The 15,036-nt window shown below is 39.6% G+C and overlaps 1 protein-coding gene across 1 annotated transcript in view; it reads right to left on the bottom strand.

The window, feature by feature from the left end:
- Window positions 1-15,036, bottom strand: part of SORCS3 (sortilin related VPS10 domain containing receptor 3) — a 572,838-nt gene that overhangs the window by 68,683 nt on the left and 489,119 nt on the right. The window contains exons 13-14 of the mRNA XM_045876297.2: window positions 14,413-14,504; window positions 3,801-3,908 (exon numbers count right to left, since the gene is read on the bottom strand). Coding sequence (XP_045732253.1) covers window positions 3,801-3,908; window positions 14,413-14,504 — 200 coding nt within the window. The remainder of the gene's footprint in view (window positions 1-3,800; window positions 3,909-14,412; window positions 14,505-15,036) is intronic.

The raw sequence follows: 15,036 nt of genomic DNA, 5'->3' as shown, positions 1-15,036 counted from the left end.
TCTGAATTTAATAAAAAGTTAAAAACAGGCAGCCTGAATTGCTTATACTTGGTTGGACAACTGCTTCCAAACTCATCTTAATTTCATGAAAGAACAAATACCTGTCTGTCCCAAATCCCATGTAAGAAAACTGTGCTCTACCTTGTTCCTTTTCTACTTACTAGCATTTAAAGTATCTTGCTAAAGAAGGTAGAAGGGGGCAGAAGCTTTGCCACTCTTGCGGAGTCTTAGTGGGGAGGAAAGGAAAACAGGAGTGCTATCTCGTCTTTTCAATAAATGGTTTGGCCCTGAGGTCAAGCTCCCTCGTATCCAAGTGACCAGCTAAACTCCATCTGAAGCTGAGAAAAAAGTTATTACCATTTAGGATTAGATGAACACAGAATTTAAACTGTAGCCTTAGACTTGCTAGGGAATGCTCAGTCATGTAGAGTTTGGTGTACACGGGACATTGTTCAAAATAATGCCCAAGAGAAGCATGCAATGAGCTTAAAGAGGGCCCATACAAGAAAATGCAGAATAAATCACATTATGGGATGAGGAGAAAGCTAAAAAGAAGAGGGACCAGTATGTGTCCTTCATACAAAAGCAAGGAGCACCTGATTTTAGAACCATATATATCTTCACTGCCCAAGATTCGAGGACCATGTCAGGTTTGACTGTGATGAGGAGCCACATCTGGTTTAATAAATTCAGGCAAACTATACAACCTTCTTGAACGTGTGTACCTTTGCCTTATGGAATTTAGAATTCAATACTTTAACTCCTTGATGGCCGTATCAGAGGAAGTCCTAGAAAAGTGGAAGGTTTTCTTTTTATAGCTAGTGACTAAGTGAAGGATAGGACATAATCTGCAAAAGTTAGCGCACGTCAGAGATCCTCATGAACAAAGATGGTCGTATACCCAGTATTTCACATGCTTCCCAGAATCTGTAAGAAAACATCTTAATCTCCTGGCAGAGTATTCTGGGTAAAATGACAGAGTCATTTGTATGTCACATTTATTTAATGCACAAGCACGCAAACTTTATGAAGACAGGAATTTCTGATTTGCCCATCTAGAACAGTCTCCACCACATAGGTCCCAACAATTTTTTTAACTTTTATTATTATTATTTTTTTATAGTATAACCTTACAAAGGTCTTGCCAGGACCCTAAATCCTTGGGATTTCTCTCTCAGTGTATCTCTGTGACCTATCCCTCTCTGTATATACATACATGTATATGTGTGTATGCAACCGTCCACACATACACTTGCATATACATATTTGTGATATATGTATATCTATATATTTACCAAATCATTTGTATTTTAGAAATAATATTTATATTATAATACTTGCTTTAAACATCTAGAACTTAGGCTACACACACACTATTGCTGTGTATCCACCAAATGATGAAGCTTTAGACTCAAAGCATTAATGATAATATGCTGTATCTTAAATACTGTTTATGCTTTTACAACACTTGCACACAACATTGTTAACTCTTAATAAAGCAATTTTTCAGCTTAACAATAAGAGTCTATTTGTTTAGGAACTTTAATTAGAAATGTGGTTGGTGAGACAATTCTGTGGAGGGGTTACTTTAGGAAAATGGGAAGAAATTACTGGACAAAACTCAAATTATAGCCTTACATCCTGAGCAACAAATTCTACGGGAAATGCTTGCTCACATTTTACAACAGAACTGCCCAGAGAAGTCTTGCCATAACACAGGTTCACATCTACAGACATCAGTTACTAATGCAACCCCTTGGGAGGATCAGAGCAGTTCTTCCTCGGGTTTGATATCTTATCTTTCCATTTTCAACCAGAGAGCTCTGGGGCCCAACCCTGCACCTAAAACATATCAAATGCTCAAAAATGAGTGTTCAGTCTTTAAAAGACAAGTTCACCACCCTTGGAGTTGTTTGGTTTTTGTTTTTTAGATTTTATTTATTTGAGAGAGAGAGAGAGAATGAGAGAGAGTGAGAGAGAGAGAGAGAGAGAGCATGAGACGGGAGGGTCAGAGGGAGAAGCAGACTCCCCGCCAAGCAGACAGCCCAATGCAGGACTCGATCCCGGAACTCCAGGATCATGACCAGAGCCAAAGGCAGTCGCCCAAACAACTGAGCCACCCAGGCGCCCCCACCCTTAGATTTAAGAGAAAATATTTCCCTGACAATTTAGAAAATTCAGAGAGAATTAAAGAAGAGAATTTAAAATCACTCTTTGTTACACTTGTCCTAAATGTTCTAAAGGCATTCTTGTGGAACCACTCAGGTTTTCTATTATAAATCTCTTTTTTTTTTTTTTTTAATAATGAGGACACTGGGAATCCTAGACTTTTTCTCTAGACAAGTCCTGTAGACATGAGACCCTTGCAGTGTTTCTGCTAATTTGCTAAAAAGGTGAAGATTTTTAGGATTTCAACATTTTAAAAAGAAGCAGAAGGAGTGATTTGATCTTAGAAATGAAGAAAAGAATTACCAGACAGGTAAGCCACGGCTACCGGATTGTACAGAATCCTCAATCTGAGGTGCCCTAAATCTGAGATGAGATTTTTGTCCATTTGTTTTGTCTTCCCCAATGTGTGTACCAGTTTTCATCACAGCTGAGTATTTTCTGTCACTCGGAAAGCCCAGAGGCCTTGCCAGTCAACACTTTGGATGTGAGAATGGATGTAGAGAGGTGGGCCATGGCAAAGTAGTCCAGTTGGGCGCCAGATTATGACATTTGGACAAAACTGCACAGCTGCGGTTGTAACAGATTATTTTAACTGATACTCTCGGGAAAAAGTAAAGCACAGAACTAGCCATTCGCCCTGTATTTGCCTCTTCCTCAGAGCCCATAAGTCTCATCCTGGAAAAGACGGATTCAAACTATAAAGACATTCATGAACGCAAAGTTTCAAAGAACCGCAGTGTTCCCTAGGGGAAGAAGACCACACTCTTCCCCCAAACCAGCAGAGAAGCATTCTGTGAGCCCCATCTGTGCCAACCCCACAACATGGTAGATTCCCTTAATATTGTGGAGCAACTCCCTTCATTCCATTCAGCGAAGATGAAGGTGTACAATGTTCTAGTCACTTCAAAGTGCGGGAGGCGAGGGTGGTATTGGCTGGTGGAGGGTTACCATGACTATCCTCCCATATTCCCCTACATATCCATGTGCACACAAAAACACATAGGCGATCAGCTTTTCAGAAATTAGAATTAGGCAGACTTTTAAAAACTAGTACCAACTTATTAAAATTTTCTTTAATATTCAGAAAGTACTTTGGGGATTTTTACAACTTTAAGATCATCTATTCTCGGTGTAAAGGAACATAGAAAATGTTCACAGAAAATTAATCTGAAGTAGAATGACAACTCTGTGTGTGGTGTGTGTGTGTGTGTGTGTGTGTGGCACAGACTCCAGGATTTTCCCTTAAAATATTCTCTTATTTCAGTATGTTGGCTGTTTTATTTCCTGTGACTGTCCCTGTCCCTCGCCCCCTACTGGACCATTTTGGAAAGAAAGAAGACGTGTCTAAAGACGGAAGCTTTCTGTTTGCTTGGATTTTGAATAAATGGAAATTTGTTAGAATATCTTAAATGCTGTTAGAAGCAACTGGTCACTTAAGAGCCTAGCTTCTCAGATGCTGTCAGTGGCCTTCTGAATTGGTGGGTACAAGAACACATATTTCCACTTTACAGATGAGGAAACTAGGGACCAGATTGGAATGCTTTGGGGTTCCCCGGGAAAAACCCGTGGCCTCAGTGGAGACAGAACCCAGGTCTCGGGCTCTTATTGGCCACAGCAAAATAAGTACTCACGTCATGATTTGGGTCTCCACTCCTGCCTCCACCAGAGCCCCGTCAACAAAGAGAGGAACCGAAGTGAAGCCATACTTGTCCCAGGAGTGGCCCTCGTCAAAACTCACCCTGGGTTAGAAACAAGTACAGGGAAGAGACAGCTGAAAACCAAACCACACTCCTTTGCAACCATTTTTCAGGTTATTAAATTCTCCTCTGTATCTCACTTTCTGGCAGTTTGAATTATCAATAGGCATTCATCTTCAACATCTCCCCATATTATTATGAGATTTGATCAAAACTGCATTTCCTGGCCCAGGCAGAGACAGCACCAGAGCTGCAGAAATATTTCAACATATTAGAATCAAACAACAACAACAACAAAAAACAACCCAAGAAGTAGGGCTTAGTGGATGGAGTGTCACGTTTCAAGTACTCCGAATGGAAGCGGAGGCTCAATTTACAGCACAATCAATCCGGTCCGTGGAGTTTCTGACACAGATAAATTGAGTAGTGCGGCGGGGGGGGTACCCTATGGGCGGGGAGGTGTGTGTCTTTCAGATCAAACTTTAAAAGAAGCCATTTCCTATTTGCTCAGAATGAATGTTAGGATCGTTTTCCCTCCCCAGTGCCACTTTCAGAGCTTTTAGAGATGAGTGCTGAGTGTCTAAGATGAACTGGGCAATACTGTGCCATCTTTCATCCAATGGTAAGAAAAGGTCCGGCCCTTTCTGGTTATAGCACCTGAAACTCTTTAAAGGGAAGGTTACTAGTGGAGGAGGCTGGGGCAATTTTGAGTGCTTGCTTCTTTCCCTTTCTTGATATTATCAAGTACCTGACCCTCCTTCTTCCCCAAGGCGGCTTCATTTGCTTCATTCCCTGTGATCCTTCTTGGCTAAATTAATAATTTCTTCTCTGACTCCATAACTCAGGATTCTCTGAGTTCAACTGTAGGAACTCTGTAGGCTTCTCCTCTTATAATGCTGGAGTGATGACTTCTTAATGGACTCTAAATCCACCAATTCAAAACTATAATCTTGGGAGTTCACTGGTCATGTATGTCTGGTTTGTTGAATGACTCCTTAACACCACCCATACATCTTTATTATAATGTTTCTTACCTGATATTTAATAAATAGAGGTCTGATTTTTCCACTAAACTGTGAGTTTTTTTAGGTCAAAGGCCATACTATTCATTTTTGCATTCCTAGTACCTAGCAGAAAAATGGGCACCTAGTTGGCACTATTTAATGTTAAATGAATAAATTAACAAAAGAAATAAAGAATGATTTACCACACTCTTCCAATCCATCCATTTTTTTGAAGCATGCTTTACGCTGGCATCCATGAACTGGATGCAGGAGTCCCTCTGCCCATTACTAGTCAACCTATTCAGTCCATTCTCTACATATTTACTTCTTTGTCTCTCTCACCCTCTCTGGCTCTTTCTCTTTCTCTCTGTCTTATACTTTCTTAACATTTTTTTTTTTAATTTGTGGTATACCTAAGTCTATCTTCACAAAAAAAGGAAAGCAGATAGTCTGACATTAAGTTTTTATGAGTTCACAAATTATCAGTGTATGTCTTAACTTTTTAAAAACAATTTTATTGAGTTATTTTTGACATGTAAAAATTGTACGTATTTACAGTGTACAACTTGATATTTTGATATATGTATACATTGTGAAAAGATCGCCACAATCAAGCTGGTCTTGATCAAACAGGGGTGGCAGGGTGGGGGCAGGAGGGAGAAATGAAGACACGTTGGTCAAAGGGTTCAAAGTTGCAGTTACGCAAGAGGAATGAATTCCAGGGATCTAATGTTCAACATGATGATGACAGTTAACAATACTGTCTTGACTTTTAAGAACTTGGTTATTTCACACTTTTTTTTTTTTTTTTAATAGGCTGAAGGTTACATAACCATCAAGCTGACCCAGAGAATATTGGGCAGATCTGAACTGCTTTTCTTGAAAATGAGTTTCTTATTTCAAAAGGGAAAACAAGAGCGTGATTGGGAATGGACTTCACCTTTCTTAACATGGACCTGCTTGGTTCTTAAAATAATCATAGTTGTTTTCGAGTATGCTGGGGCCACTAACCATTTAACTAGGAGAGAAGTCTAGGAGATAAGAAATCATTTGTTTGGTTTTCTCTTTGGGTGACTTAGGATAAACTGATTATTGTATTGATAGGAAGAAGCCAAAGTGAGTTGAAGGACTCTGTCCTTCTCAGAATTTCCTGACCACTGAAGGTCATTATTAGCACTAGCAGAGTAAATAGCAGTGGGTGCTACCGGCGTCCCAGGGGAGGAGGAGCCTTCATACCACTGCCATTGAGAACAAGGCAGAAGACAGTCATTGCTACTATGTACAATATGAAGACGAAACACCCACAGAGTAGACAAGGAGGGGCCATTACAGCCTTCTAGCTCTGAGATGGAGATGTCAAGGAAAAGCCACGCCCAAGATGGAAAGAAAAAGCGGGAGATAAGAGGCCTGTGGTATGAACTGATTTCATATGGAAGGGGAAGAAGCATGAGTTAGAAGGAAGAATGAGATCAGAAGAAAAACTAAGAAATGCCAAAACCCAGGTGGGAAAGCTAGCATATACAATAACTGAAGTCCAAGGAAGCCATTATAATCCATGCTTCCAAGCATAAGCAAGGGGACAGCTCTACAGAGCCAGGGTGAGGAATGGATCCTGCGGTTTTCATTTATGGTCAACATACCACTTGGAAACTCAGGACTGTGCCATGCAGGTGACTTTATGAGATTAGTAATTTCTAATACATGAATATTGTGAGCTGAGGTAATTATTAAAAACTAAACAAAATAAACTCTCTAAACAAACTCCCAAAAATATGACATGAGAAAACTTAATCTCTTAGGTATCAGAAATTTGGGTCTGGACAGCCTGTCATTTGTGAGAGCTAGTCTTTTTTGATTGCTAGGAGTTTTCTTTAATGCTCTGAAGTAACGATAGTGAATGGTTTCCCCAAGGGATGCACCTTCTTTCCCCCACTCAGTTCAGTAGCTCCTTAATGGCCAAGACAAAGGAATTGGGAATTCTTTATTAGGTCCACAGCTGAAAGTGAAATTGGTACTCAGAGAGGTAGATGTAAATAAAGTTCCAATGGACCTCCAAATAGTGGCAAGACAGGACTATAAGATCAAAATAAAATAAATTTCCTCAGTCAAATATTTATTGACACCTCTTATGTGCCTGGTCTGACGGTGGCCTCTGTTCAAAGGATCTAGTGGTGAACAGGAAAGGGAAGGCTGTAGCTTAAGCAGAACTTACATTCTAACTTGAGGAGATAAACGATATTCAGACAAATGGGTTGAAAAATATGAGTTGTAAAAGAAATCTGAGTTATAAATACTTGTCATGAAGACAATTAAAACAGAGTGATGTGATAGAGGGTGACTGCATAGCTACTTTGTATTGAAAATCTAAGAAAGTCCTCTTTTAAGAGGTGACATTTAAACTATGCAAAGACCCAGGTGAGAGCCATTTCCAACAGAGGGCAGATCTAGTGTGAAAGGAAGGTGCTGTGTGGGAAGGACAGAAAGACGGTCAGTGGCCTTAGGTTAGTGGGGAAGTAGATTAGTAGAAGGAAATGGAATCAAAAATATGGCTGGGCAGACCATGAAGGACCTTGTTTCCAGCTGAAATGAGAGAGATAGGATTTGATTTAAACCTTAAAACATAATTTTCATTTCTTTATAGTGAATGGATTGTCAGGTCTCAACATGGATACAAGGAGATGAACTAGGAGAAAGAGTAACAATTGTGAGACCATGTAAGAAAAGTGGTCTGGATAAACGTTACAGTAGTCTAGAAAGAAAGAGATGGAAAGGGTAATTTTAGAGGTGAAGTCAATAGGATTTGGTGATAGAATGTATACAGGTTGCTTGAACAAAAGAAAGAAATCATGAACATAGATTTTTACGGTTAAGCAGTTGAGATTGGGAAATGGGAAGAACAGGAGAAGCAAAGCCTTCTGCTTGTTTCTGTTTGGTCCACTTCAAGGTTTAGATGCTTTTTGGACTTCCATGTTGTGATGTACTGTCAAGGAGACCTTTGGATGGATGGATCCAAATTTCCAGGAAGTAATCAAAGTTGGGAATATAGATCTGGAAGTCGCTTTTAAGGTAGGACCAACTTAAAGCAGAATGTTTAATTAGAAAGAAAAAAAAAAAAAAAGCCCCACAGCGAGAGAAAGGAAAAGAGTAACTAATGATAAGCTCAAACTGAAAACAACTGGGGTCACTGTCAATCATAAAATAAGTGTGTTCTAGAAATGACACTATAGTGAGAGGTGATCAAGCCACTGTGAGTCTAGTATGTGTTCACAGATAGAAAACATGCATAATAGAAGAAATTATCCTACTAAATCCTAAATACTATGTTTAGTTACAATCCTTGTAGAGAAACTGACAATCAATGTGATTAAAGTTAAAAAAAAGGTTGTTCTAGAAACAGGTTATATGAATTGAAGATAGCTTAGGGAAAAGAAGAATAGAACTGAACTCATTACCACTGCCTTTTAATTTTTTTTAGTAAGAAAGCTATAGTTAAACAAATAAAAACAAACCTATTTGTTGACTACTGAAAAGGGGAAATGTCTGTGAAAGAAATCAGTCATTGGATGCATAAAAATATTAATTAAAAATACAGATAAAATAAAGGAGAAAATATTTCCATTCTTATAACTGTTCCAAAGAGAACAGTCAAATATTTTTGCACAAGAATTTAAGCTCCCAAGTATTTTGTCTTGTTCACTTTTATAACCCAGCCCTTAAACGAACGCTGGATAGATAGTATATGCTCAGTGAATGTGTGAGGAATGAATGCATAAATGCATAAAATCTGTTTTGAATTGCATCTCTGATCATTTTCCAGAACTTAAAAAGGTTAGACAAAGAGATCTCTTGAGGTCCTTTCTAGCTCTATGATTCTAAATATCATGTGCAATTCTGGATCAGACTTACTCAGCATAGCTCTGGGCAGCAGAACAGATACTAATGGACATTAATTCTAAGTAGATTCACTATTGCTCGGCATAAAAACAATCTTTTAACAGCTAAAGCCATTACACAAGATGGGAACTCTGCCTTGGGTATATGTGAGTTGTTTAGCTCTGTGGCATTGTGGTGAAGTAGGGTGATCCTCTGGGGTGTCCCACAGGTATATGCCACACTAGGTGTGAACCCAAACTACATATTCTCTAAAACCCTTCCTTATTTAAGCAGCTATGACTTTATGATATTGAGATGAGATCCACTAAAAGGAACAGACTCTTCCAAGAATAACCAAGTCCTCCAGAAGTCCCTAGCACAGAAATAGCGTTATAATGGTTATTGAGAATCAGTGTTCCTCCCTTTGGTCAGTTGCATTGCTCTTGATCACAAACACATGAGGAGGTGGCAGTTTAGTGACCGGGAAGTTCTTCACAATAGCTCGTGCACTTTCGCTTTTCAGAAGTGCCTATTGGTTAGGACTATTGTTTGCATGGCAACGTGCCTCTGGACAAGACACCAGTGCTCACAACCATTTATAGAAGAACAAAGGAACACAAAGGGCCAGGTGATGTTTCGTTTCCTGTTTCCAAGAACATCCCATTGGAAGGAGACGCTGACAGCTTGTCCGGGCTAAGCAAACAGTAGGACCCCCGTCTACCTGCCAATTAGTAGCTCTGTCTATTGTGAGTTTTTATTAGAGCACTGTCTTCCATAGGGCCCCATTATTCATTTCACCTGTCCATGGTCTAAAGATAATACTGGATGGAGGGCTTACCTGAAACAGCACTTAGGTTCTAATCTCTATGCATCCAAATGTACATGGTCACAAACAGATGGGTTCATTTTATGCTGTTTTGTCTTCATGCATATCTAGCTACCTATCATTTCAATTTATGGGAAACAGCATGCCTTATTAGTCTAGCTAAAGTTTCCTCAGCTTTTCAATTATGACTCCTCTTTTCTCTGAAAGGCAATATAGCTATTATTTAAATTTGAGAACCACCCTACCCTTGTGTAAGAGTGGGTCAGCCGGGGGCGCCTGGGTGGCTCAGATGGTTAAGCGTCTGCCTTCGGCTCAGGTCATGATCCCAGGGTCCTGGGATCGAGTCCCGCATCGGGCTCCCTGCTCAGCAAGGAGCCTGCTTCTCCCTCTGCCTCTCTCTCTCTCTCTCTCTCTGTCTCTCATGAATAAATAAATAAAATCTTTAAAAAAATAAAATAAAATAAAGAGTGGGTCAGCCGGTGTGGGGTTTTTTTCCTATGCAAATATATATACATCTGTGTACAAAATAACGTCAGTTTGAGGCCTCCACAGAAAATAGCAATGAAGTGATAACTTTTCTTTCATTTAAAATGAGCTATTTGTTTACCCTGAAGGTTGTGACTTCATTAGAAGCTACTGGTGACGAAGAAACTGCTTAAGTTTCACAAGTTTGCAATTCATAAGCATGAGACAAAAATCAGTCAAGAATTTCATAAAGAAACACTGGTGATAATGGTATTAGACAAGTCCTCCCAAAACACTCACTTAGCCTTTGGAAGGGAAGTGCAAAGGAAAATTCTTGAATGGGTTATTTCTTGTTGTCTTCTAACACACGTCCTCAAGGGCTGCCATTTAACCAGTGCAGAGATTATTATAGAGAATGGCATTCACAGGTAGGCAAGTAAGCAGAAATCACGGGTGGTGTTCAAGTTCAAGGAAACATTTGTAGCATTTATGACAAATGGTAGTGTCGACATCCTTTAAATGGAGAAAATTCTATCTCAAAAGCTTAGCGTGAAAAATCATGTTTAATACTTTGTAAGTTGGAGTAGGCAGACATAGGGAGGGTGGTATTATCATTATAATAAGAGGAAGTTGAATGGGAATGAGGCTATTTTCTTTCTGAGTTTTGCAAACATTTTCTACCAACAAAACAGATATTTCATGGAGCAAGGGAAAATGCAAACTTTGTACTGGTGACTTTGAGAGGCACGATTTTATCCTACTTGCATATCCCTGAGAGAATATTAAACAATTTTCCCAGCTTGGATGGTTTCCCTCCAGAAATTCCCAGACAAATGCCCCTTTTGGAAGTGATCAGGTCTTGGGTGAGAAACCACTGCAGAATAGACTGGTCAGATGTAAGGATGGAAGATGAACCAAAACCAAAACTCTCTAGTCCCTCCGTTCCACACCAGATACACTCGCTTCTCCTAACCCCAAAAGGAAATAACACCACCAAATTCCTCTTTTCCTTAAAACAAGGTAACTTTTGTACATAAGGCTCTAGAAATCAACCACTAAGTAAGTACTAAGTTCCTACCATAATGAAGGAGAAAGAGCAGGAGGGTGATGGTCAAGTGTGAGATGGGGTTGCCACCCCTTCTCTCAAGACTTAAGTGGAAGAAATCTGCTCAGCTATATCTGTGCAGGGCATTTACTGATTTTCTTATTGAGACCTCAGTGGAAGTTCTTAGAACATCATGATAGGGGCTTTAAAAACGTTGCCTTTCTTGGTTAAAAAGCAAATAAGCAAATGAACTTGTTTTAAGAATTAAGTAATCCTCTCTGAGAGTACAAGTGCTCTTCAGTCCTCAACAGACAAGCTCTTCCCTCCACAAGGAGGCAGGTCTTTGCAGTAGAAGGAATTACCTACAGGGTCAACCTGGCATTTAAGTTCTTCTGAGTCCTACCCACTCTACTTACTCCCATGTTTTATTCTAATCAAATATATTTTCTGAACACTCCCTACTTTTCCTGAATCCCAGGCTTTGGTCACAGTTTCTCTTCCCTTGGCTTGCCTTTCATCAGTCCTCTGACACAGGGCATCCTTTTTTCAAGAATTAACTCTCATGTCAGCAACTACATGAAGACCCCCTTACACACTAGGCAGGACTCCATCCTGTGCTAAGATCGCAGCAATACACATGGCCAGCATGCTTAAGCAGGCATTGCTTGGATTTCTGGTGATATGTGGATTAAGCTCCTTATCTTGACTATGATCTCCCAGAGAGCCGGGGCCATGTGATAAGCCTCTGTGTACTCATTAAAGTATCTGGAAAATTCAGTTAAAACAGAAGAGCAGCCATAACAGAGACCTAATTTAGTGCTGCCAGGTACTAGCTGTGTAGACTTGAGCAAAGAACTTAATATGTCTGCATTCCAATGTCATAAATATGTGATAAAAAGAGTACCCACATACATAGGGTTGTTAACGAACTCATGTAAAGGGTTTAGAATGGTGCCTGGAATATAATTCCTCAAAAACTCCTGACTATCATTAGTATTAAGTAATTCCATGCTTCTAATTTATCCAAAAAGTATATAATCAGTAGTAAAGGGATGATAAAGAATTACAATGGGAACTTGTACAAGCTTATTCTTGAGTTGGTAGAGTACTTTTCCTTACAAATGGCTCCATGCATCTTTTCAAAATTTAATCTCATAATCTCTCTGTATGAAGACAGAGTGGTAGATAAAACCACTGGACTTTGTTAGCTCGAGTTCTAAGAAACTGATGATATTTGACCAGTTTTGACCAACAAAAATGGCAAGATGATACGGTTTAACTTAATAACTGAGAGAAACCTTCTTAAGTCCTTGCCAGGGTGACTTAAGCTTGAATTTGGCACCTGGAAGTCCTATATCTTTTACTGATTACAATCTGATGTTTCCCAGTAAAACTCTTACTTTAAAGGGTTAGTCTCCCAAAATCAAGGATCTGGGAGTTAAGCCAGAGTCCATCCTCCAGCTCATGGCTCATCCCAACAACTGTACTCTAGATAGCATACCCTCTACTGACAAATTTTCACTCTCAAATATTCACTCTGCTGCATCTGAAGCCTGAAATTCTTCCCCTTCAGCATATAAACACACGATACTTATTCATCCCCTGCCAAAAGCCAAAACAAACAACAGAATCATCATCATCATCATCAAAATATATTCTCACAGATCTTTCTCATCATCATCATCAAAATATATTCTCACAGATCTTTGTCCTCACTGGAGGGTCATGCATATACACACTCAGCCTCATTCCATAATTGACTTTATTGAGAGTTATCTACACTGTCTCCACTTCACTCCATTGCTTATCATTCATTCATTCATTCATTCATTCATCATTCATTTCATTCATAAATCTACTGTAATCTACCTTTCAATCCCACTTCTCTTTTGAATCTACTCTGACACAGATCACAATGACTTCCTTTACTCCTCTATATTGCTTTATCTTAGATTGTTTTTCATTCCATAACTAATTTGGTCTGATTATAGAATTTGGTGCTACTGATCACCCCTTTCTTCAGCATCCATGAAAATAATTCTCCTGGGGCACCTGGGTGGCTCAGTCGTTAAGTGGCTGCCTTCGGCTCAGGTCATGATCTCGGGGTCCTGGGATCAAGCCCCGCATCAGGCTCCCTGCTCAGTGGGAAGGCTGCTCCTCCCTCTCCCACTCCCCTGCTTGTGTTCCCTCTCTCGCTGTGTCTATCTGTGTCAAATAGATAAAATCTTTTTTTAATTTTATTTTATTATGTTATGTTAGTCACCATACAATACATCATTAGCTTTTGATATTTTTGAAGTCATACAACCATCCATTGTTTTCGTATAACACCCAGTGCTCCATGCAATACGTACCCTCCTTAATCCCATCACCGGGCTAACCCATCCCCCCACCCCCTCCCCTCTAAAACCCTGTTTGTTTCTCAGAGTCCATAGTCTCTCATGGTTCATCTCTCCCTCCAATTTCCCCCCCTTCATTTTTCCCTTCCTTCCCCTAATGTCCTCCATGCTATTCCTTATGTTCCACAAGTAAGTGAAACCATATGATAATTGACTTTCTCTGCTTGACTTATTTCACTTAGCATAATCTCCTCCAGTCCCATCCATGTTGATGTAAAAGTTGGGTATTCATCCTTTCTGATGGATAAAATCTTAAAAAAAAAAGAAAACATTTGTCCTGTGTTTTTATTGTTTTGTCTACTTCTTCTTGGCCTGTTCCATAATTTATTTTCTGCTCTGTGTGTTGGTATTTAACAGTGTTCTGCAGGAATCCCTGGTTTCTCCTTGTTGTACCCACTCTTCTGAGGCATTGGGCCCACTGCCATGGCTTCACCTACCATCTAATGGCTAATGTCTCCAAATCTAGAGTGTCAGCCCAGACCTCTGTCCTGACCTTCAGATGAATGTATTTGAAAAATCATCATCTCTGCTTAATATTCACAGACATTTAAACTCAAATTATCTAGAACTGAATTTCATATCTACTACATGAACCTAACATTCTTCTTGCAGCAATTTCCATTTCCTATATTTTAGATTCTTAATCTTGGCTGCTTGAACTCACAGGTCCTTTCTGGTCTTTTCTGCTTATCCAAGCCCCCATTCCTACCACCCTGTTCTAATCATCATACTTCCCCATCTAAATTTCTGGCCTACCACTGCTACCTAAGGGTTAGATGATGAGATGTGTAATAAATGGATGGATGGATGAATAAATGGTAGAGGAAATGGGTAAATGGGTATAAAGTCATGCAGAAAAACTGGTCCCAACACTTCCCACTAAAAAAAAAAAAAAAAAAAATTGCTTATTAATAGGGTAGGGAGCTGTCCTTACCACAAATGTCTGACTGGTAGAGGTGTGTGTTTCATGGCCACGAGGGCGCCACCCCAGTCTAGGAACCAGACATTGTACTCTTCATCAAAGATCTGGAACAACAACAACAACAACAACAATCTTAGCAACACCTTACATTTGCATAGTGCTTACAGTTTACAAAGTCTTTCACAAATATGGTTTCATCTAGGTTCTGAGCCTTCCAACAACCCTATCAGGTAGTTTGGCAAATACTATTATCCCCACTTAATAGATGAGGACATGGGCTTTGGAGAGAACAAATAATTCTCCCAAGGCCACTCAAATGGTATTTCCAGGGCTCCCTCCACTGGTACTGTGAACCAGTGTGCTACAAGAAGCTGAGACAACAAGATGCTCAGCTAGATAACCCAAAGGAAAAATATGACTTCAAAAATGCTTCCCCGTCTTGGCATCCGAGTAAGTTACTACTCAGCTCTGTCTTCTTTCTCATCTATGCAGATTTTTGCCAATTTATAAATGGTCTGTATCTTACAGTGTTGTTCATAAACTGTCTAGGAGTGTAAAGACAATTTCTCTAGACATTATGATATACATGATGACCGACTTCTTAGACTGAGCCACCACTTCCTAGGTTTCCATGCA

Source organism: Mirounga angustirostris, unplaced genomic scaffold, assembly GCF_029215605.1.
Source record: "Mirounga angustirostris isolate CCGP_5_RB_7025 unplaced genomic scaffold, mMirAng1.0.hap1 SCAF_6, whole genome shotgun sequence".
Classification (NCBI taxonomy): domain Eukaryota; kingdom Metazoa; phylum Chordata; class Mammalia; order Carnivora; family Phocidae; genus Mirounga; species Mirounga angustirostris.
Note: the sequence above shows the minus strand (reverse complement) of the source record. Positions and strands in the feature narration are given on the sequence as shown.